General features: G+C 39.3%; 1 protein-coding gene across 3 annotated transcripts in view; it reads left to right on the top strand.

Moving 5' to 3' along the window:
* The window catches only part of hbs1l (HBS1-like translational GTPase), a 172626-nt gene that overhangs the window by 17904 nt on the left and 133334 nt on the right, over window positions 1-21388 (top strand). Inside the window, exons 3-5 of one of the 3 annotated variants that reach the window (XM_060849828.1) lie at window positions 749-892; window positions 8764-8958; window positions 16990-18847. In XM_060849828.1, coding sequence (XP_060705811.1) covers window positions 749-892; window positions 8764-8958; window positions 16990-18545 — 1895 coding nt within the window. In that variant the 3' untranslated portion in view covers window positions 18546-18847. Of the gene's footprint in view, window positions 1-748; window positions 893-8763; window positions 8959-16989; window positions 18848-21388 lie in introns of those variants that run through there. The other 2 variants (XM_060849819.1, XM_060849810.1) reach the window with 2 other exon arrangements.

The following is a 21388-nucleotide window of genomic DNA, read 5'->3' as shown; positions in this document are numbered from 1 at the left end:
CAGTTAGAGATGGACAAAAAAAAGTGGTCTTTCCAGCGGTGTCCACAACACATGAAAGAATTGACCAAAAACAAGAAGCTTAATCTAGAAACCTGTTAATGCAACCCACCATTATCTTCTTCAGGGCATTAAAGGTTTGGCATAAATGCTGGCCAATAAATAATGCCCTCAGCTCATGAATGAATGAAAGAAAACTAATTATTTCAGAAACAAGATTGATAGTACATGTAGTTCTTTTCCATGTTGCAAGTCGTCTATATCTTGCTCATTTCGGCTGGTTATATGGGTTATTGTTAGTGATCTGTTCTAATAATTTTCCAATAACTGAAGTTAAACTAATGAGTTCTTGATTTCTCAGTCATGATTTATTATCCTCTTGAAACAAATCCATGCTTCATTGGCTTGCCAGGAATCCCTATCTTGGGTGAGCTTTTGTATAGATAAATATTTTTCTTCCAAATTCTTTTCTGTTTTTGAGGATATCTCCTGATTGCTACCAGCTCTTATTTAGAGTTACTTAATGTGGATCTATAAATTTTATGCAATTTCTATTGACATTAATAAATATTTAAATACAGGATGCTGACAAGAGAGTTACCGACTAGTTAGCAGATATGTTTTCTTGAATTAGAATTTGCATAGCTCATTTACAAGCTTTATATAATTACACAAATTAAGCTATTTATTTACACACTTGCCCAATGTTATTGAAAACTACATAATTATCTGCATATCTTTAAAATTGCAGCTGCTCAGTTCATTTATAAACGAGATGATTACAACAGAAGAGCCTTTACCGAGGAACCTCTGGAAGAAGGTGATGAATATGCAGAAGATAAATTGGAGGAGCCTTTCTACGGTAATCAGCCATTACTAAGTGAAGTTGATCAAGGTACGCTAAATTGTTATAGCATCAACTGCAAGTACAATTTTACATAATTGAAATATGGCTTCCATTTTTCAATTACCGGATATATTTTATAATTTTCTGTAAAATATATAATGCCAAGTAAGTAAGTGAGTGAAAATTAAAAGCTATGCTATTAGTGTTGTAGGCATACCTGCATTAAATGGACTGTAGTACCACCCTCTAAAAGGCAATTGGCACTGGCCAATAAATTCTGGCCTTGCCAGTGATTGCCATATTCCAAGAACAAATATTTTAAAAAATCTTGTTTTGTTTCTCTATATGCCTCATGCCCATACCCTAAAGAAAAAAGTCCATTGCAGCCTTGATCGTGCCTCATTATCCACAGATTTTCAGGAAAGAGAATTCCACTATCCTCATGGGGAAAAAAATGTAGTATTCTGACTTCGCTTCTAATTGCTCTGATTTTAGAATTACACACCTTTTTTCTGCAAGTCTCTGCCTTCAAATGATTCATGATATATGCTTACCAAATCCCATTGTTATTTTAATGCACTTGATTAGATCAATCCTCAGTCTTGTAGGGATTCAGTTTTCAAAAGCAGTATTCAGAATTTAGCCTTGAAGTCAGGCATCATTCTGATAAGATTTGTCTTCCCAAAATTTCCTCCCTAATTTATAGTGACTAAAACTTGAAGACAGGGCCCCTAGGATCTAAATTGACTAAGATTGTATATAATTGAAGCAACAGTGTCTTTCAGTTTTATTCCAACTTCCTTGAGCTAAAGGCAACTTAGTTTTGTTTGTCTTTTGTACCTACATCTGTCCTGTCTTTTCAATGACTTCCGTGCACTGAGATCAATATCCATTATATAACCTTATGAATAAGGAATGAGAATGTCATTTAGTCCTTTAAGCCAGCTCCACCATTCAATAAGATCACATCTGCTATGATTATAACATTAAATCCACATTTCTGCTTACCCCTGATAACCTTTACATTTCCTTGCTCAACAAGAATTGGTCTATCTTTGCCTTAAAAATATTATCTGTTAGCCAGCCAGATCTGCATGCTGATATGTTACCTGCTCCAACGCAAGGTTTTATTTTCTGCAGTAAGCTTTGATATGGCACTTTATTAAATGCTTTCTGAAAATTGAAGCACTTCCACTTTCTTTTAATCCATAGTACCTCCTTGAAGGCCTCCACTAGATTGATCAAATATGAGTTCCCTTTTACAAAGCCATGTTGACTCTGCCTGATTACCTTGAACTTGTAAAAGTGCACTGTTGTAGCACCTTTAATATTAATTTCTGACATTTTCCTGACTGCAGAATGTAGTTTGCACTGCATTCCTATTATCACCTTTCAATGTTACCTCATTAAAAATATTCAGTAAGATTAGTCATGTATGATTTGCCTTTTACAAATCCATGCTGGCCTTAAATGACTCGAACCTTTCCGAGTGCTTGTTGATTCCCACCCCCGGACTTTTGTTGCTGAAATGTTAGCCTGCAATGATGGCAGAATAACTAGCCCATATTTCAAGAAGGTGTCATGTTTTCAAGTCTCCAGCTGATGGCAAATCCCTCATTTTGGTGGGAAGATCAGAGGATTATGGTAAGCCCTTTAGCTGTCTCTGGTTTTGCTTCCTTTAGCAATCTTGGTGCAAACCATCTGTACCAGGCACCTTAGCCAGTCTTTGCAGTACATCCTCCCTCTTGCTTTCACCCTATCCATTACCTTTACTGCCAAGATTCTATCAGCATTCTTTCCTTGGTAAACACTATTACAATGTATTTACCAGTAAACAATTCTTTATCTGAAATTCTTGGGGCCAGTTGTTTTTCGGATTTTGGAATTTTTTGGATTTCAGAATAAATGTCATTTTCACAGTGAAATAAAAAAAAACTTACCAAACAGCAGACCCGTGTGACTAGTGCAAACACAATTGACACCTCCCAGTGCTAGGCCACGCTGCCACGCCATATCTGAATGACATGGGTTGAGTGGGTATGGAGTTGGGTCTTGTGTTCGCATGTCAAGCAACCATGCTATACAGAAAAAAGCTTCACTCGCAAAACTTTGGATTCCGGAATTGTGGATAAAGGAATTATCCTGTACTAATTATTATTGCCTTGCCCAGCTTCTCAAAAGCAGATATCACCTTCTTTGTCCCTAAAAGGACCCACTTAATCTCTTTATATCCATGTAATATTCAGACAAGGAGAAGAATTTTGGGATCACTTTTATGTTAACTGCCTTTCTATTTTTGTACTTTCTCTCTCCATCTCCTTTCTTAACTTCCTGTTTTGACCTAGTTTTCACTTAAATAATTCAACTGAAATATATCATCCACCCTTATTTGTTTCCTTGAGAGCTATGGAGTATGATGAGGATAAATGTGAGCTTGGCTACTTTAGAAGGAAGAATAGAAAGGCAGCATATTATTTAAATGGAGAGACATTGCAAAACGCGATGATTGAGGGATTTGAGTGTCTTCGTACATGAATCACAATGTTAATATATTGGTACAGCAAGTGATTAGGAAGGCAAATAGAAATTTGATTATTCCAAGTGAAATAGAATATGAAAATAGGTATATTTTACTGCAAAGTTAAAAGTGTATTAGTGAGTGTGTGTACAGTTTTGGTCTCCTAAGAAAGAATGTAATTGCTTTAAAAGCAAATCAAAGGAGGAGCACTCTTTATATTCTTGAGATAAAGTAACATTTTGTGAAGAAAGGTTAAATAGGTTAGATCTGTATCTGAAGCTTAAAAGATGAAGGTCATCTTATTGAAGCACAAAAGATCTTGAATGCATTGGGTAGCATGGTTTCCTTTTGTGGAGGAAGTTAAAACAAGAAGACGTACTTAAGAATAAAATGCATAACTTTGAAGACAGATGAGAGTTATTTTTCTGTCATAAGAGTGTGGAATTCTCTTCCCCAGAAGGTAATGGAAGTCGTGTCTTTAAGTTTATTTGAGACAGATTTTCGTTTGACAAAGAAGTTGAGGGTTATGGGGAGGGGCAGATGGAAAAGCAGAGTTGAAGCTTGAACCAGATCACTCAAGATCTTATTGAATGGTGGAGCAGGTTTGAAGAACTAAATGGTTTGCTTCAACCTTGAAGGCCTATGCTGCTATCTCATTGATAAGTATCAAATATATATCGCTGTCAAATGAGCCCAGGTATGGCGGGACTGTCTTATGAGGAGAGGCTTAGTATATTAGGATTCTGTTAATTGGTGTTTAGAAGAATAAGAGGTGATCTTACTGAAATATAAAAGATTCTTAGAGGGCTATAGATGCATGAGAGATTGTTTTACCTTGTGGGATGGTGTAGACCCAGAGGGCATTAACCCAGAATAATTGGTCTCCCATTTGTGACAGATAAGGAATTTCTTGTCCCAGAAGGTAGTAATCTGTGGAATTCTTTACCATAGAGGCTGAGTCATTTAGTATATTCAAGGCTGAGGTAGATTTTTAATCAGTAAAGGAATCGAGGCTTATGTGGAAAAGGCAGGAAAGTGGAATTGAGGTGTATCAGATTAACTGTGATCTCATTGGATAGCTGTGGAAGCTCAGTGGACCGTACAACTTTTTTTGATTTTATGACCTAGCCTCAACAGAATTTTAATGGAGAGTTCCAGATTCCCATAGCCCAATGTAAAAGAGTGCTTCCTGACTTTGCACCTGAAAAATTGGCTCTAATTTTAAGAATGTGCTCCCTTGTTCTGCACTCTTCTACGATAGAGAGTAGTTTCTTTCTATCTTGTGTTAACCACCTGATGAAGGAGCAGTGCTCTGAAAGCTAGTGCTTCCAAATAAACCTGTTGGACTATAACCTGGTGTTGTGTGATTTTTAACTTTGTACACCCCAGGCAAACACTGGCATCTCCAAATCATGGTCTCCGTTCTCAAATCCCTGCAGAGATTTTCTCGCACCGTATGTTTTTATTTCAGATGCTTTGAAATATCCTGTTTTGTTTTTATTATTTCCTTTGGGAGGTTTTGTGCTTTCAATTGAGTACAGTGCTCTTTTTCAAGTCTAACCAGGGTATTATTTAATTAATATAATTTCCATTCACATTGGAATAAAGTCCAATATTCATGAACCTTTTTATGCTTGTTGGAAATGTTTTTTATGTATTTTACACTCGGCCTTAAATCTCTCTGCTCCTAGGCTTGCCATTCAGAAATACTGTGACTTCCTCCTTTCCAAAATGGGTGATCACGTACTTGACAAAGTTGAACTTCATTTGCCACAGATTTTAATTAATTTGAGCTATTAAATTTAGTAGAAACTTGTTGCTGTCATTTGTGCTATTTACTGTGTTACCTAACTTGGCGTCAGCAAACTTTTGTATGCAACTCTCTTCCTTATTTATAAATTCAATGAAATTCTGAGCTCCCTGTATGATTGAATGCTTGGGGATACCAATAGTAACATCGCGTTAATTAAGGTTCTTAATTGTGTCCCTACTTTCTGTCCCTTAGCTCCTAATGAATTCTGTAGGTTTGAAGCTGCAGGCTTTTCTCTTGCGTGCTTTCTGACCCATGTAATATGCTTGTGATTTCAGCGAGCTATTCTGGAGAGCACAGAGTAGAGATTAGTTGTCAATAGGAGCATTAAACACTTCTCTCCCAAATCCTCCACTTTCATCTCCAACATCAAAAGCAAAGATCTCATGAACTTCTTTAGCACTAAGTTTCAGAGCATTTGATCTGTTGTTTCTGCCATTTATCACCCTTCCCCCTAGGCTAAATTGGTTGTAAAATTCTCCCTTTGTCTGATTTCTATCCCGTTCCCCTCTCTAAGTTCATTTTGTCGAAGCAACCTGCTTCACATTTTCTCTACCTGACTCACCACTTACTGGCCATCCAACCTTTCCATATTGTTGATGGTTTTCTCTTCTTTGATATCTCATTTAGATTAGGTTACTTACAGTGTGGAAACGGGCCCTTCAGCCCAGCAAGTCCACATTGACCCGCCGAGTGCAACCCACCCAGACCCATTCCCCTACATTTACCCCTTCACCTGACAATACGGGCAATTTAGCATGGCGATTTCACCTAAGCTGCACATTTTTGGACTGTGGGAGGAAACTGGAGCACCCGGAAGAAACCCACCCAGACACTGGGAGAATGTGCAAACTCCACACAGACAGTCGTCTGAGGTGGGAATTGAACCCAGGTCTCTGGTGCTGTGAGGCAGCAGTGCTAACCACTGTGCCACCGTGTTGACCTGGCCTGACTTTTATGGTGGTAATAACAGTAAAATATTTAAATCTGTCATTGCTTTTTCTCCTCAGAAAACAAGCCTTAAATCTGTTGTCTGTCCTTGCAAAGTTTTGTTGCACCTTCAACCTCACATCCCTTTCCAAAGAACCTGAATACATTGCCACCTCCCAAACTCATGCCTGACTTTCACAGGACTCCACGTTTGAATTCCTCCAATCAGGTTCCCACCACCTCGTTTACTTTCAGGAAGGGTAAACATCTTTCCTCAGTCTTCTCAACCTCTCTGCAACCTTGTTGACATGGTAGAGCACGCTACCCTCTTTATTTATCTAATGCTCCTCTTTAGTTCACCTGGATGATAGTGCATTTTCCGAGTTTCATTCTTATTTATCCAATCATAGCCAGAGAATTGTCTGCGAAAGTCTCTCATTCCACTTCAGCATGGTTACCTCTGGTGTACCCCAGGAATCCTTTTTCTCATCTGTATACTTTCTGTGAGCCATTGTGCTACAGAATCATAGAATCCCTATAACGTAGAAGCAGGTCGTTTGGTCCATTAAGTCCACATCAACTATCTGAAGAGCATCCTACTCAGACCCACCCCCTCTATCCCTGTAACCCTGCATTTTCTGTGGCTAATCCATCTAGACTGCACATCCCTGGACACTGTGGACAATTTAGCAAGGTCAGTCCACCTCATCCTTGGACTGTAGGACGAAACCAGAGCACCCAGAAGAAACCCATGCAGACAAGGGGCGAATATGCAAATTCCACAGTCACCCAAGGCTGGAATCGAACCCAGGTCCCTGGAGCTGTGAGGAAACAGTGCTAACTGCTCAGTCACCATGCCACGCATAATGCTCTCAAAGGCTCACGTAAGTCAGTTGGGAAAATTGGCAAAAATTGAAACCTTTGTACTGAGACAAGAAAATCCAGTTCTCCAACCAAATGTTGAACAGCGAGATGAGAATCTCACTAATGAGTCACAAGGTCCATTTGACACATGACCTTCCATTTTAAAGGCTGTAATGCTGGAAAAGCACAGCCAGTCAGGCAGCATCTGAGGCCAAGAGAATCAACATTCTGGACATAAACCTTTCATCAGGAATGAGGCTTCTTCAAGTTGTGTGTCAGTGATGACACTTCTTTCTCCCCTTTAGCTGTCTCTATATTGTCAGACTGCTTATTCAACTTCTGATAGTAGATGAGCATTAATCTCCGGCATTTAATAATGTGATTCCTGAAAGCATTGTGTTCAGTCCCAGCATGAACTCTGTTCCCTAGTCGTTGAGTTCATCCCTTTCCCTGGCAATGTTCTGAAGCTGTACCTGACTGTAAGATTTATGTTATATTTGACCCTGAAATCAGCTTGTGAAAATACATCTATATCATAATTAAGATGGTCAGTTTCCACCTTCATAATATTTCTGGAGTCTGCCAAAAACCATATACATTTCTTTGTACAGTTGATTCCTGTAATAAATTTCAGGTTAGTCTCTGTATCTTCCATAAAGACAAACTCATCCAAAATCCTACCTGTGTTTGGATTCACACTAAATCCCAGTTACCCTATACGTCTGTACCAGGTAAGCCACATTGCTTCCAATTTAAGCAATGCCTTGCTTTTAAAATGTTTCTCCTTGTTTCCAAATGCCTTTCTGATTTCACTGTTCTAAATCTTTGTAATCTAATCTGACCATCTTGGAATTCTGTGCTCCTTTTCTAATTCCAGCCTGTTGGGCGTGACTGATTTTAATTGCCATAATTTGGTTGTTATGCTAGACCATAAAGTCTGAAATTTCTTCTCTAAGGTCTCCACTGACTTTTACTCATTTTTATGGTACTTCTAAAATTTTAACTTGTATTGCAAATCAACCTGTTCATAGATGTTATTGCACACTCTGGAGCAGGTTGGATTTTACCACTGTGCTGTAAGAGGGCTCAAATCTTGAACCAGCTTTTGATCATCTCCCCGATATCATGTTAAATGTCTTGGTGTCATATTTCTTCATAATGCATCCTGACAATTTTTATGATGTTGACGTTACTTTAAATTTTTTTTTCCACAACCTTTTTTTTGCATGTTCTTACACGGGTTCAGAATGATAATTGGCTGTGCCTCCTCTGCAAACCTTCAACTTGTCAGAAAATCCTTTCCCCAGAGAGGACAATACAAAAAAAATGAATTAGATAAAGCTAACCTTCTAAATTAACAACATCATAGATTGAAGTCATTGGAGATTTCCTGATCTGTCAGGAAGCAAGAATTCTATCCCTAGCTACGGAACACTAAATAAAGCTGCAATGGCACTGTTGGTCCAGCTGAGATGTGAATGAGTTTTGGATGAGACAATCTTCCACTCCACATGAATTGCCCAGCTTCCACTTGGAATATTTTGATAATGGAATTTTTCCCAAATGGCTTTTATGGGAATTTAAACTTTGTGAGTAGAAAGAGTTATTTCCAAGTGCTATGCATGAGTGTACTGATGTGTTGCATAATAAAGCCATTTAGTTTTTTAAAAGATTTGGGTTGAAATACACAGAAACAAAAATATTCATCCACTCAACTAATTTTTTCCATAGTGGTATATTGATTTTCATGCTGTATGTTTACTAGGAACCTAACTGAATATACTTTTTATGTTTCAGCTCGTCTTCATTCCTGTTTAGATAAAATGCGAGAAGTCTTGGGGGAGTCTGTATCAGATCAAGTCATGGTCAATGCTGTGCTGAATAGTCAGTATGATGCACATAAAGCCCTAGACCTTCTGCTATCTGAGGACTGCCAACAAAAAACAAAATTAAAGATGCAGAGTACAAACCCTACACGGAAATCCACAGTAGGTATGTGAATCTTTTAGGTTATATGTGTTTTAATCGTCTCATTTACTAAAGGAAACAGCAAAGTATATGTCCAGATGTTTTGGTCTTCAGATGATGAGCGACCCGACAAACACTTGAGGTTTTGCTATGGCACTGTATTGAAGTCCCAATGCATAGATTCTCTAGGTATTACTTGTGAGCTTTAAACTTATGATGGACAATTTCCCTACTTCTCGGATCCTGTGTAACTGACTCTGAGTTGGAGTTTGTGACTTTGGACAGTTCTAACCTGCTTACAAAGATAGTTAGCTGGGCAATGTTAGATAGTAAAAATACTTGTCTGACTCTTGGGTAACTATAACTGAAACCCTTAAATGTCTCCAGCAGACACAATGACCCCTCTGCTTCCCTGTCAATCTGGCCCCTTGACTTTGATACACTTACTGCCCTTGGAGAAAGCGAGGGCTACAGATGCTAGAGACCAGAATTGAAAAGTGTAACACTGGAAAAGCACAGCAAGTCAGGCAGCATCTGAGGAGCAGGAGAGTTGATGTTTTGGGCATGAGCCCTTCATCAGCAATGTGGTGAGGGTCAATGGAGGGTAAGGGTGCTGAGGGATAAATAGGAGGAGGGCTGTGGCTGGGGGGGGGAAGGTAGCTTGGATGACCATAGGTAGAAGCAGGTGGGGGTGATGGTGATAGATTGGAGTGGAGGGTGGAGCAGATAGGTGAGAAGGAAGATTGACAGGTGAGACAGTTCAAGAGGGTGGTGCTGTGTTGGAGGGTTAGATCTGGGAAGAGGTAGGGGAAGGGAAGATGAGAAAACTGGTGAAATCAACATTGATGCCGTGTGGTAGGAAGGTCCCAAAGCAGAAGATGAGGTGTTCTTCCTCCAGGTGCCAGGTGGCTAGGATTTGACGGTGGAGGAGGCCAAGGATTTGCATGTCCTTGGCAGAGTGGGAAGGGGAGTTGAAGTGGTTGGCTACAAGGCAGTGGGGTTGTTTGGTACATATGTCCCAGAGATGTTCTCTGAAACGTTCCACGAGTTGGCATCCTGTCTCCTCAATGTAGAGGAGACCATGTCGAGAGCAACGGACATAATAGATGAGGTATTTGAATGTGCAGGAAAATCTCTGCCATTTGTGGAAGGGTCCTTTAGGGCCTTGGATGGAGGTGAGGGGGAAGATATGGGCGCAGGTTTTACACCTCTTATGGTGCTCTACCCACTTATCTTACATACCTTTTCATTGTAGCTCTTAAAAGAACATTTAGCGCGCTTAAACTCTTTATTTACCAGAATACTGCAGCTAATGTGAGGAAAAGAGAGTGTAGTTTCTACATGGATTTTGCGCTGCTATCTCTGAGGATTACTGTACTGAGTCAGGAGGATCCTACAACAGAATACTGCTCAGAAAAAGTGGTTCATGCAAGTAGATAGGAGAAAGTGAGGACTGCAGATGCTGGAGATCAGAGCTGGAAATGTGTTGCTGGAAAAGTGCAGCAGATCAGGCAGCATCCAAGGAACAGGAGAAGCGACATTTTAGGCATGAGCCCTTCTTCAGGAATGAGAAGGGCTCATGCCCGAAACGTCGATTCTCCTGCTCCTTGGATGCTGCCTGACTTGCTGCGCTTTTCCAGTAACACATTTCCATGCAAGTAGATAAGCTGGTAAAGAAGACCTACAGCATGTTTGCCTTTATTGGTTGTGGAATTGAGTACAAGAGTTAGAATGTCATGTTGCAGCTTTATAATTTGATTGGGCCACACTTAGAGTATTGAGTTCAGTTCTGGTCGCCATATTGCAGGAAGGTTGAGGATCCTTTGGAGAGGGTGCAGAAGAGGTGAACCAGGATGTTGCCTGGATTAGAGGGTATGAACTATAAGGAGAGGCTAGAAAAACACGGGTTGTTTTCTCTGGAGCGGCGGATTTAATCAAAGTCTGTAAAATTGAGATACATAGGGTTGACAGTAAAAATCTTTTTCCCAGAGTTGAAATGTGTAATACCAAGTGGAATGCATTTAAGGTGAAAGGGGAAAGTTCAGAAGAGATGTGAGGAGCAATTATTTTTTACTCGGAGAGTGGTAGGAGTCTGGAACGCGCTGCCAGGGCTGGTGGTGGAGATAGATAGGTAGGACGTTTAAGGAACTTTTAGATAAACACATGTATATGCAGTGAATGGAGAGATATTTACGAGAGGACGTAATTACAAATTGAGGGGTGATAGATTTAAGGCAGATGTCAGAGGCAGGTTCTTTACACAGAGTGGTAAGGGCATGGAATGCCCTACCTGTTAATGTAGTCAAGTCAGCCATATTAGGGAGATTTAAACAATCCTTAGATAAGCACGTGGATAATTTTGGGATAGTAGGGGGACAAGCTGAAAATAGTTCACAGATCATTGCAACATCGAGGGCCGAAGGGCCTGTTCTGCGCTATATTGTTCTATGTTCTATATGAAACAAGGGCAGGCAGATGGATTTGTTTAATTTGGTGTCATGTTCAGCACAGCATCGAGGGCTGAAGAGCCTGTTCTGTGCTGTATTGTTCTATGTTCTAAAAAAGACAGGAAGGTCAATATGTTTTTTTGTCTGATTGGGTCAGAAATAGGATTTCTGATCCTGATCAAATGATCTGAGCCATCATATAATTTCAAAACTTTGAGAAGATTCTGTAGTCAAAGATGAAACTTGGCTAATTCCACAGGTTAGCATTTTTTTATGTTGGATTTCATCATGCATATAAAACTGTGGCATGGCATGTTAGTGCAGAAATTATGAAACCCAGGTGTGAGTTTTAACCTGCCAGGTGAATATACATATATCTTGCTGACTTTGCATTTAATTAATGCTTACTTTTCTGCAGCACAACTGTTTGTGAATTTTAGCTTAAGTAATCCCACACTACAGTTGTACTACTGGTACTTTGGTTGAAGATTGACATGTGTCATACTGTGGACCACTTGAGCAGCCAAGATGTATCACCAGTTAGTACTTTTGGCTGAAGATTGCTGCACATACTTAATCTTTAGCACCTATGTGTGGGGTTCTTGATCATTAAGGATGAGAATATTTGTGGAGCCTCCTCCTCCTCCAGTGAGTTGTTTAACTCTCCACTACCATTCATTACTGGATGTAGCAGGACTGCAGAGCTCAGGTCTCATCCTTTGATTGTGCTATTCCCTAGCTGTGTCTGTTACCTTTTGCCTATACTGTTTGGCGCACAGTTATTCCTGTTTGGTAGCTTCAACGGGTTGACACCTCATTTTTAGGTGTGCTTGGTGCTGCTCCTGGTATGCTCTGTGTGTACTCCATTGAACCAGAGTTGATCTGGCGTGATGGTAGTGGTTGAATGGGAGAATATGCTGGGTCATGAGGTTGCAGATGGTGTTGAAGTACAATTCTGCAGTTGTTAGTGGTCAACAGTGCCTCATGCGTGGCCAGGCTGAAGTTGCTAGATCTGTTCAAAGTCTGTCCCATTTAGCATGATAGTACCACACAACATGGAGAGTATTCTCAAGATGGAGGCGAGACTTCTCCACAAAGACTGTGTAGTGGTCACTCTTAACAATACAGTCTTAACAACTCTGCAGCCAGCAGATTGGTAAGGGGTGAGGTTGAGTATACTTCTCCCTCTTGTTGGTTCCTTCACCACCTGCTGCAGAACCAGTCTAGCAGCTATGTCCTTAAGGACCTGACCAGCTCAATCAGTGATGAACATTGAAATCTCTAACCAAGAATGTATTTTTTGCCCCTGCCACCCTTAGTGGTTCCTCAATGTGTTGTTTAACGTGGAGGACAACTGATTCAACAGCCAAGGGAGGACAGTACATAGTAATCATCAGGTACTTTCTTTACCCATGTTTCCTTCATGAGGACTGAGATCAACATTGAGGACTCCTGGGACAACTACCTCCCGATTGTTTACCACTGTGCCACTGCCTCTACAGGGCCTCCATGCTGGTGGGACAGGATGCATCTAATGATAGTGGTGGTGATGATGTCTGAGACATAGTCACACTCATGGCTTAATGCCCTATAGACAGTGTCAGGCTGTCGCTTCACTTGTGTGTGAGACAGCTCTCCCAGTTTTGGGGCTAACCAGCCAGATGTTCGGAGAATAGGGTTGTTTTTGCCATTGTCATTTATGGTGCCTAGGTCAGTATCGCGTGGTCTGTCTGGTTCCCTTTCTTTGTTGAGACTTTTCATAGCAATTGTTACAGCTGAGTGGCTTGCTGGCCATTTCAGCGGTCAGTTGAGAGTCTGCATTGCTGTGACTCTGAAGTCACATGTAGGCCAGACCAGGTGAGGAGAGACATATTTTCTTTCCTGAAGGACGTTAGTGAGCCAGATGGCTTTTTCTGACTCTCAACAATGGTTTTATTGTCATCAATAGATTCTACGTATTTTTCAAAACTGTTCAGAAGAAGGATCCCAGGATCCAGACGTTAACTCTGTTTTCTGTCCATAGATGCTGTCAGGCCTGGTGCGTTTCTCCAACTATTTTGTTGCGAGTAGTGGTGTTCCCTTGCATCTGCGATCCTTAGAACACAAAATATTTTTTATTCCAAAGAATGTTCTTGAAATTTGCTTTAGGGCTACTTTTTGATTTTCTGGAGTTCCTTTTTGATTTGCAAGAGTTCCTTTTGCATTGCCTTTAACTCATTTATTGGGTGACCTCATTATGTTGCAACAATACCTTGTGCTTGTGCTGACATATAGGTTTGCACTGAAGCAGAATTCAGAGATTTTGTCAGTATGCGTACTAATTATCAGTCCTTTTATAAACTTAAAGTGACATCACACAAGGAAAGCATTGATTTCCGGCACACAATGGTATTTAAGTTGACACGAGGCGAAAGTTACCAAAAGTTTTACACAAAATAACTGTCAGACACACAAGGAAACCATTACCACAAATACACTTTCTTTAGATTTAGTGAGATCATTTTTCCAGTGACTTTTAGACAAAGTTGGAAAATTTTTACCAGATACTCCCCTTTAAACCGCATCTCTGATCTCAATGCCAGACTTAAGTTTAACAGTTCATTGAAAATGGATCCACCACAATTTTCTGTGTATAGTAATTCTTGAAATTATGCAGCCTTAAACAAAAGCTAACGGTGGAAATGGTTAGTTCTCTTGTTGTAGATGGTTACTGCCTGGCAATTGCGTGGTATAAATGTTATTGAAATTTACCAACCTAAGCCTGTATGTTGAACTGCATGCCATGCTGCTCAGAAATTTTCTGATTTTTGCTCTCTGTTTGTAAGGCGCATACCTATGTGTATCAGTCAAAAAATGGTCAAATGGTGAGTGTTTTAAAGGTCAGGGTACAATAAATAGTAGAGATGGGAGCATAAAATTCCAGCTACATTGATAGATTGAACGGGCAAAAGTGGCAGATGAATTTTGACGTAGATCAGTATGCGGTAATTCATTTTTTGACCAGAAAAAGAGTAAATTCAAGTTTTTTCTAAAATATTGCAAACCTAGGTACAGTGGAGACACCAAGGTCGGTTTGATCTCATCCTGCTTCCAGGGAGAGGGATGGCATTTTGGGAGCTATGGCATGGAATTTGGTGCAGAGAATGAGAACATTATCTTCATTGTTCACACTATTTAATTGTAACAAATTATTACTTGTTCTGAGTGTGAGGTAAGGCGTTTGGTAAATTAGCAAATGTAGCAGAGTGGAAAAAGGTTAAATTTTACAATTCTACGATTCTGTTGATAGTGAGATGGAGCCAGAATGCTTTAGGGCGGACAGACTTGAACTATGGATAAACTGAGAATGCAGTGGGGCTTGGGGGTGACTTGTTTGAGGAATTTAGGATTTTGAAAGGACGTGATAGTTTTTTTTGAGGACAAGTGTTTCCACTGATGAAACTATCTGGTACGAATGGACATTATCTTAAAATAAGAATCATGTGATTCAGGAGAGAAGACAGGAAGTGCCTAAACAGAAATTATGTAATGGATGGAATAATTACAGCATACTATTCCACAAAGGCAGATCCCAACAGGTATTTGCTTGCCAATGGTATTAGTGATTTTGGCATCAAGGTAGGACTTTTGGATAAAGATCGGACAGAATAGGCTTGAGGAGCTTTGCCAGGTGCTTAATAATGCAACCTAAAAGGGCAGATCCATCTCACAATCTCTGATTTGGTCAGACTACCTTTCAAGCTAACTGATAAAATGGTCCTAAGTGGACAAATAGCAGGAAATGTAATCCTATTGCAGACAATAATTTATGTATTTTTTTAGCTGGTTGCATGTCAGTTATTTTCTTGTGGCTACATCTAAAGCAACTCCATAATCTAACTACTTTCTACCTGGTTCATTGAAGTAGGTTCTTATTATCAGATGAATGTACAGAATATCCAGAAATTTTATTTGTGGTTTTCTTAATATTTTGGTCTGAGACAATGATGGTTTTAGGCTTCAGTGAATATCATCTTTTTGTAAATCTTTCTGATCAAAAAAGAAATGTACATTTATATATCTCAACATGGTTAGATGATTTCTAACCAAGATATTGTCAGTGCTTCCATTGTAAGTTTTGTGAAGTGATTTTAATTTCTTGCATTCTAACATGTAACAACTAGCACATTCCAAATTTAAAGTAATAATTTAATGTGCTGGATATAATACGATCATGGGTGACATGGTCGCTCAGTGAATACCATTGCCTCACAGTGTCAGAGACCCGGCATTGGGTGACTGTGTGTGTGGTGTTGGCACGTTCTTTCTGTGTCTGTGTGCATTTTTACTGGGTGTTCCAGTTTCCTCCCACAGTCCAAGGATGTGCAGGTTAGGAGGAATGGCTATGCTAAGTTGTCTGTAGTGTCCAGGGATGTGCAGATGGGTTAGCCATGTTAAATGTGAGGTTATGGGGATAGGATGGTTGAGGGTGCTGTGATGCTGTTAGGAGGGTCTGTGCAGACTTGATGGTGAAAGTGGGGACTGCAGATGCTGGAGTTCAGAGTCAAGATTAGAGTGGTGCTGGGAAAGCACAGCAAGTCAGGCAGCATCTGAGGAGCAGGAAAATCGACATTTCAGGCAAAAGCCCTTCATCAGGAATCCCTCTACACCCCTCATTCCTGATGAAGGGCTTTTGCCCGAAACACAGATTTTCCTGCTCCTCGGATGGTGCTTGACCTGCTGTGCTTTCCCCCCACCACCACTCTAATCTTGACCCAGACTTGATGGGCCAAATGCCTCTTTCCATACTGTTGGGACTCTGTTTAGGGCAGCATGGTGGCTCAGTGACTAATTAGCACTGCTGCCTCACACTGCAACGAACCCGCGTTCGATTCCAGCCTTGGGCAACTATCTGTGGAGTTTGCATATTCTCCCTGTATCTGCATGGGTTTCCTCCGGATGCTCCAGTTTCCTCCCACGGTCCAGAGATATGCAGGTGAGGGGAATTGGCCATGCTAAATTGTCCATAGTGTTCAGGGATGTATAAGTCAGGTGCATCAGTTAGGGGAAATGCAGAGTAATGGGTCCTGGCGGGATATTCTTTGAAGTGGCAGTGTGGACTTGTTGGGCGAAGGGCTTGTTTCCACACTCTGGGAATTCTTTAAAAAAAAGAAGTAAAATTGGGCAGTTTGATTCTTCGAGTCTACTTTGCCGTTTGATCATGGCTGATAAGTTTCTCAACCCCAAATAATGAGCTCGTCAGGCAGCGTCTGCAGAGAGACAAAGGGTGATTATGTTTTAGGTCCATGTTTTTTTTAATAAGGCCTTTGACCTAAACCTCGCTTTTGTTTTTCTTTCTGTAGATGCTGCCTGACCTACTGATATTTCTTGCATATTGTATTTTCATTTTAGATTGTAGCATCCAGAGCAGTTTACTTCTATTTAATTAGTTTTGATAATTTTATATTTTTGAAAAGTCATTTTAGTAACAAATGCCTTTTTTCCTTTTGTTTCTTTTGTGGCCTCGTCTTCTTCCAATCTGACAAAATTGGGGATTGCCTTTGGGTTTCTGAAATCCTATTTGGTTTCTTGTTCATTATCTGACCATTTCTGGCTATCGTAAGGTAAGGAGATATATTTTATTCATCCAGACTAGTAGATTCTAAACACCCAGATTCACGTTTACCAGTAATGTTATTAGATGATACTGATAATTCTTCAGCTTTTGATTTGGGTATTCTATTGTCGACCAAATCTGAGTTAAGTTGTGTGTCTGCTCCCATGGCAGCCTGTGAATCTGTTAATAATGAAAGTGCAAATGAGGGAGAGGAAACCTCAGCACAGTGCATTTCCTTGTTGGAAATGATCCAAGAAGCCCCAAATGTGGCACAGACAGATGTGAAGATGTTGAATGGCCCATTGACTGACCAGGCTACAACAAGTTCAGACAGAGGCATAAATCTTGCAGATCTGATTAAAGCCAGTGAACATAGTGACCAAGATTTGAATACAACTATGCTACCTCTCTGTGATGTATCAGAATTGCCTCCAGTAATGAATTTTGAACCGTCTGTCAGGCCTGCGTCAGACATATCAAGATTGTCTGTATTAACACAAAATAATACTGAAGGAACTTTGCAACCTTTCTCAACGTCCCTCTCAAAACTGTCTTTTACAACATTAAATGCTAATCACCTTCCATCTAACTCTTCAAATGCTCCAGCACAAAACCCTGACTGCTTAACTTCATCTCTTAGGGCTTTGAGTCTTGTCGATCAACTGAACCAACACCAGCAGAAAAGTAATGGACTCAATAATACTCTGGTTACAAATGCCCAAAGCAGTCCTGTAGACATAACAGGAGGAAACAATTTGTCCTCTCATCAATATGGAAGTCCGTCTCTAGCTGATCTTATTGAGGAACATGAAAAAAATAGCCCCAACAGCTCAGATTCCTCCTCTGTTCCTTCTAAGTTTCAGTCGGTAACATCAGCGCATAGTGCAATATTACCATTAGGGTCTTTATCTTTGGCACAGTTAGCCAGTGAATGCCAGACTAAAACAACAGCAGATACATTCACAGGATCGTTGTCATCTTTAATAACATCCAAACCAATGTGTACTTCTGAAATGGGGAAAATGTCACTGTTTGATTTGATGACAGAAAATACTCAGCAAATGCCTGAAAATTCAAAAGCAAAGGATGCTCATTTTGTTACATGTGAAATTCCGCATTCTTCAGGAAAAACCATAGGGCAGCTATCTACTGATTTGAATGTGCTGACACAACAAAATACTTGTGCACTGGACACTGATCTCCTAAGCATGTTTGTCCAAAAGTCTGACCTCCAAAATACAAAGCCGGCAAATTACAAAACATTTAATAGGAATACAAGTATTCATAATCACCAGCTTTCAAAGCGAACGAGGACCACATCTTGGACAAAACATTGTTGTGCTGAACCATCTTGTTTTGCTCTTGCAATATGTTTTCAGAATCCTGTAAGAAAAAAGAAAAAGTCTTTACTTAATATTCACACAACGTTTTTATATAGCAGGCAAGTTCCAGAAACAAAGGGAGAAGATCAGATTCCTTTATTTGAAATAAAACCATTTGACTTCAGTACGCCTTCTCCAGATGATATTATAAAGGCTAGCCAGAAGAAAGCTTTTATTAGAGACTAAGGCTAATATGATGCTGCCTTCCTTTGTTTTATACTGGGGGATTTTTTTTGTTGTGTTGAAGAATGTTTTGGACTGGATCTTCATTTGAATTTTTGGGGAAGTTGTTCAATTACAGGTGTTGTTTCAGGTTGTTGGTGCATATTAAAAAAGACGGAAGGTTGTTGGCAAACTTTCCACCCTTTGTTTAGTTCAGTCACTGGGTACTATCCATTATGACATAATGATGAACTTTACCTCTATCTCAAGGATATGTGTGTGTATATAATCTTCATTCTTCATGTGCAGTATTAAGATGACTTCATTTGGACCAATCTTTATTAAAATGTTAGATTTTTATTTTTATTTTTAATTTTTCTAATATTCTTAATTGGATTTTACAGAAATACAACTTTGGTGTATTTGTAATTTTTCTATAATTCTAATAGTGAAAAGCAGTTTTCCAATTTGCAAGAATTTCTTTCTTTCTTGCCCACACTAAAGTTGGGCATTTAACAAAAGTTTGTTGCATTTGCTTCTGGTGTCAAGCGAAACCACACTACAGAAGACTGTAATGCAAGAATTAATATTTTTTAAAACATATAAGATCCTAAAAGGTGAAAAATGGTGTTTTTTGATGATGCTGTGGAACTGGTTGTTTTTTCGGCACTATTCTGTGCATTTGCTCAAATTGCATATCTAAGCTCTTCCTTTATATCACGGTTGATAACCATGCAAAACAGTAATTTCACTGGAAGTATGTAAGTTGTATGAGAGTCTGGAATAGTCAATTTTAAGATCACTTAAGTTTATACCAATTACTGCACAAAAGTTCACTTCTAAAATATCAGTGTTATACATCTTGTACTGAGCAATTATCAATGAGACGGGCATAAAGGTTGTGTTGTGAATTACTATTTTCCATTACTGTCTCATATCGGCTCTATGAAATATAAGCAGACACTTTCATTTTACTATGTCATAGCTGATGTCACAAAATCAAATAAAATATAGTGGGGGTAACGTTTCTCTTCCAGCAGTGCAAAACTGTCTCTCAGTAAATTGGCCATAGTGCTTTTACTGTGTCTGTTACTATTTTCCATTGACTTCAAAAATATTGCCAATATTTTCTTTTTACTCCAAATCAAGTGTAAGTAACAGAAAAACCGGAAAACAAGGTTCCAACTATCATTCTGTGATCTTCAGTTGAAGGACAATTACTATAAAATAGACAGCCAATTTACAATTTGTTTCTTTCACACTGCTGGAGTGGACTAGTTTCACACCTAAGACTAGTCCTCTTGTTAGCCATTGTAGTCAGGCATTTTTTTGTCTTCTCTGGTGAAATGGTGAAGTAGGTTAAGCTGTTAAATTGTAGGATTTCCTTCCAATGATATTGCAGTTACTGTTCCTACTTCTTGTACGATCACTGAATCTCATCCTCCAACTTGCAAACTGACAAAAATAGTTTGATAAAAAAGTCAGATTGTAAATAGATTAAAATTGGACAACTGTATGTTCAAGTTCATTGTTGTACATGACTTGATTCGCCCACTACAGTTGCAATTTCATGAGCTGAAAATTTTGGAGTGAACTTACCATTGAAATACAATCTCTGCAGAACTTATTGTATTTGTCACTGTAATTGACACTGGCATGTTTTATTGTTCATGCTTAATGTTATATATTTAAAGGATGTAAAAGATTTTAACAGATATTAGAAAATTAAAACGATTTGATCGAGCTATTGATACGCCAATATTTTAAAACTTGAATACATTTCAAATGAGTTAATTTACTACCAGTATATATTTTTATATAAAAGTTAAATCACTGAATTTAGATTTTACAGTGTTATTTAATATTGAGATTTTGAATTTGTAATGTAATTGAAAATTGGTCTTTTGGATTCTGGACTACATGAATAAATTCAGTTTTAAACAAAAAAAGGTTATTGCCTGGATTGTTGGGAATAATGGTGAGGCTAACATTAGTGAATTAACTGCGTTAGATAAAATGACAGCAGCCTTTAGATCGTAGGTTGTAGTTAAAACTGGAAATTCAGAAGATATAGTCTTGATTTAACCTACTACATCACAGATTGTGCTGTAATGTTAAAGTGGGTCCTTGATTTATGAATGTTTGACTTTTGAACACAACCTCATAGAGGTGTCATTTTAACTAAATATTTCCGTACTTACAGCTGTTTATATTATCCTGTATTATGTTCTGACTTGCAAATAAATTGACTTGTGAATAAATTGACTTAAAAATGGACCCCCTTTGTGATCTACAGATTGCCCATACCTTGCTGACAGGTTCAATATTAAGATTATTGAAAGGATGTGAAGTTACAGTGGTTAATCATTTTCTCACATTAAGGCAGCTAAGTTTAGGGCTGGTGTTGTTAGAAATGGATCAGGCTGGGATGTCAGGTTGCGACATGGTCGAGTTGGACCGAAAGATCTGTTTCTGTGCTGTATGTCTCTCTCTCGCTCTCGCTCTCGCTCGCTCGCTCGCTCTCTCTCTCTCTCTCTTTTGCTCTCGCTCTCTCTCTCTCCCGCTCTCTCTCTCTCTCCCCCTCTCTCTCTCTCCCCCCTCTCTCTCTTTCCCCCCCCCCCCCCTCTCTCTCCCCCTCTCTCTCTCTCTATAACTAAATGCTTAGTATTTACACTGGCTTAACAATCTCATTGGCCCTGATAATTTATTTTTATGTGTGTAGAGGGTGTCACTTCTGTGAAAATTGGTACACTATTGGTGATTTTTCAAAACAAATGCTTAAATTTTCTGTGCCTACACTTAGGCCTTTCTCAGTCATCTATCTTTCATTCCTAATTTTTATTTTGCTTTCCGTACATCGTTTATAT

This window comes from Hemiscyllium ocellatum, chromosome 3 (genome assembly GCF_020745735.1).
Source record: "Hemiscyllium ocellatum isolate sHemOce1 chromosome 3, sHemOce1.pat.X.cur, whole genome shotgun sequence".
Lineage (NCBI taxonomy): Eukaryota > Metazoa > Chordata > Chondrichthyes > Orectolobiformes > Hemiscylliidae > Hemiscyllium > Hemiscyllium ocellatum.
The sequence above is the reverse complement of the archived record's forward strand: the minus strand, read 5'-3'. Positions and strand labels throughout refer to the sequence as shown.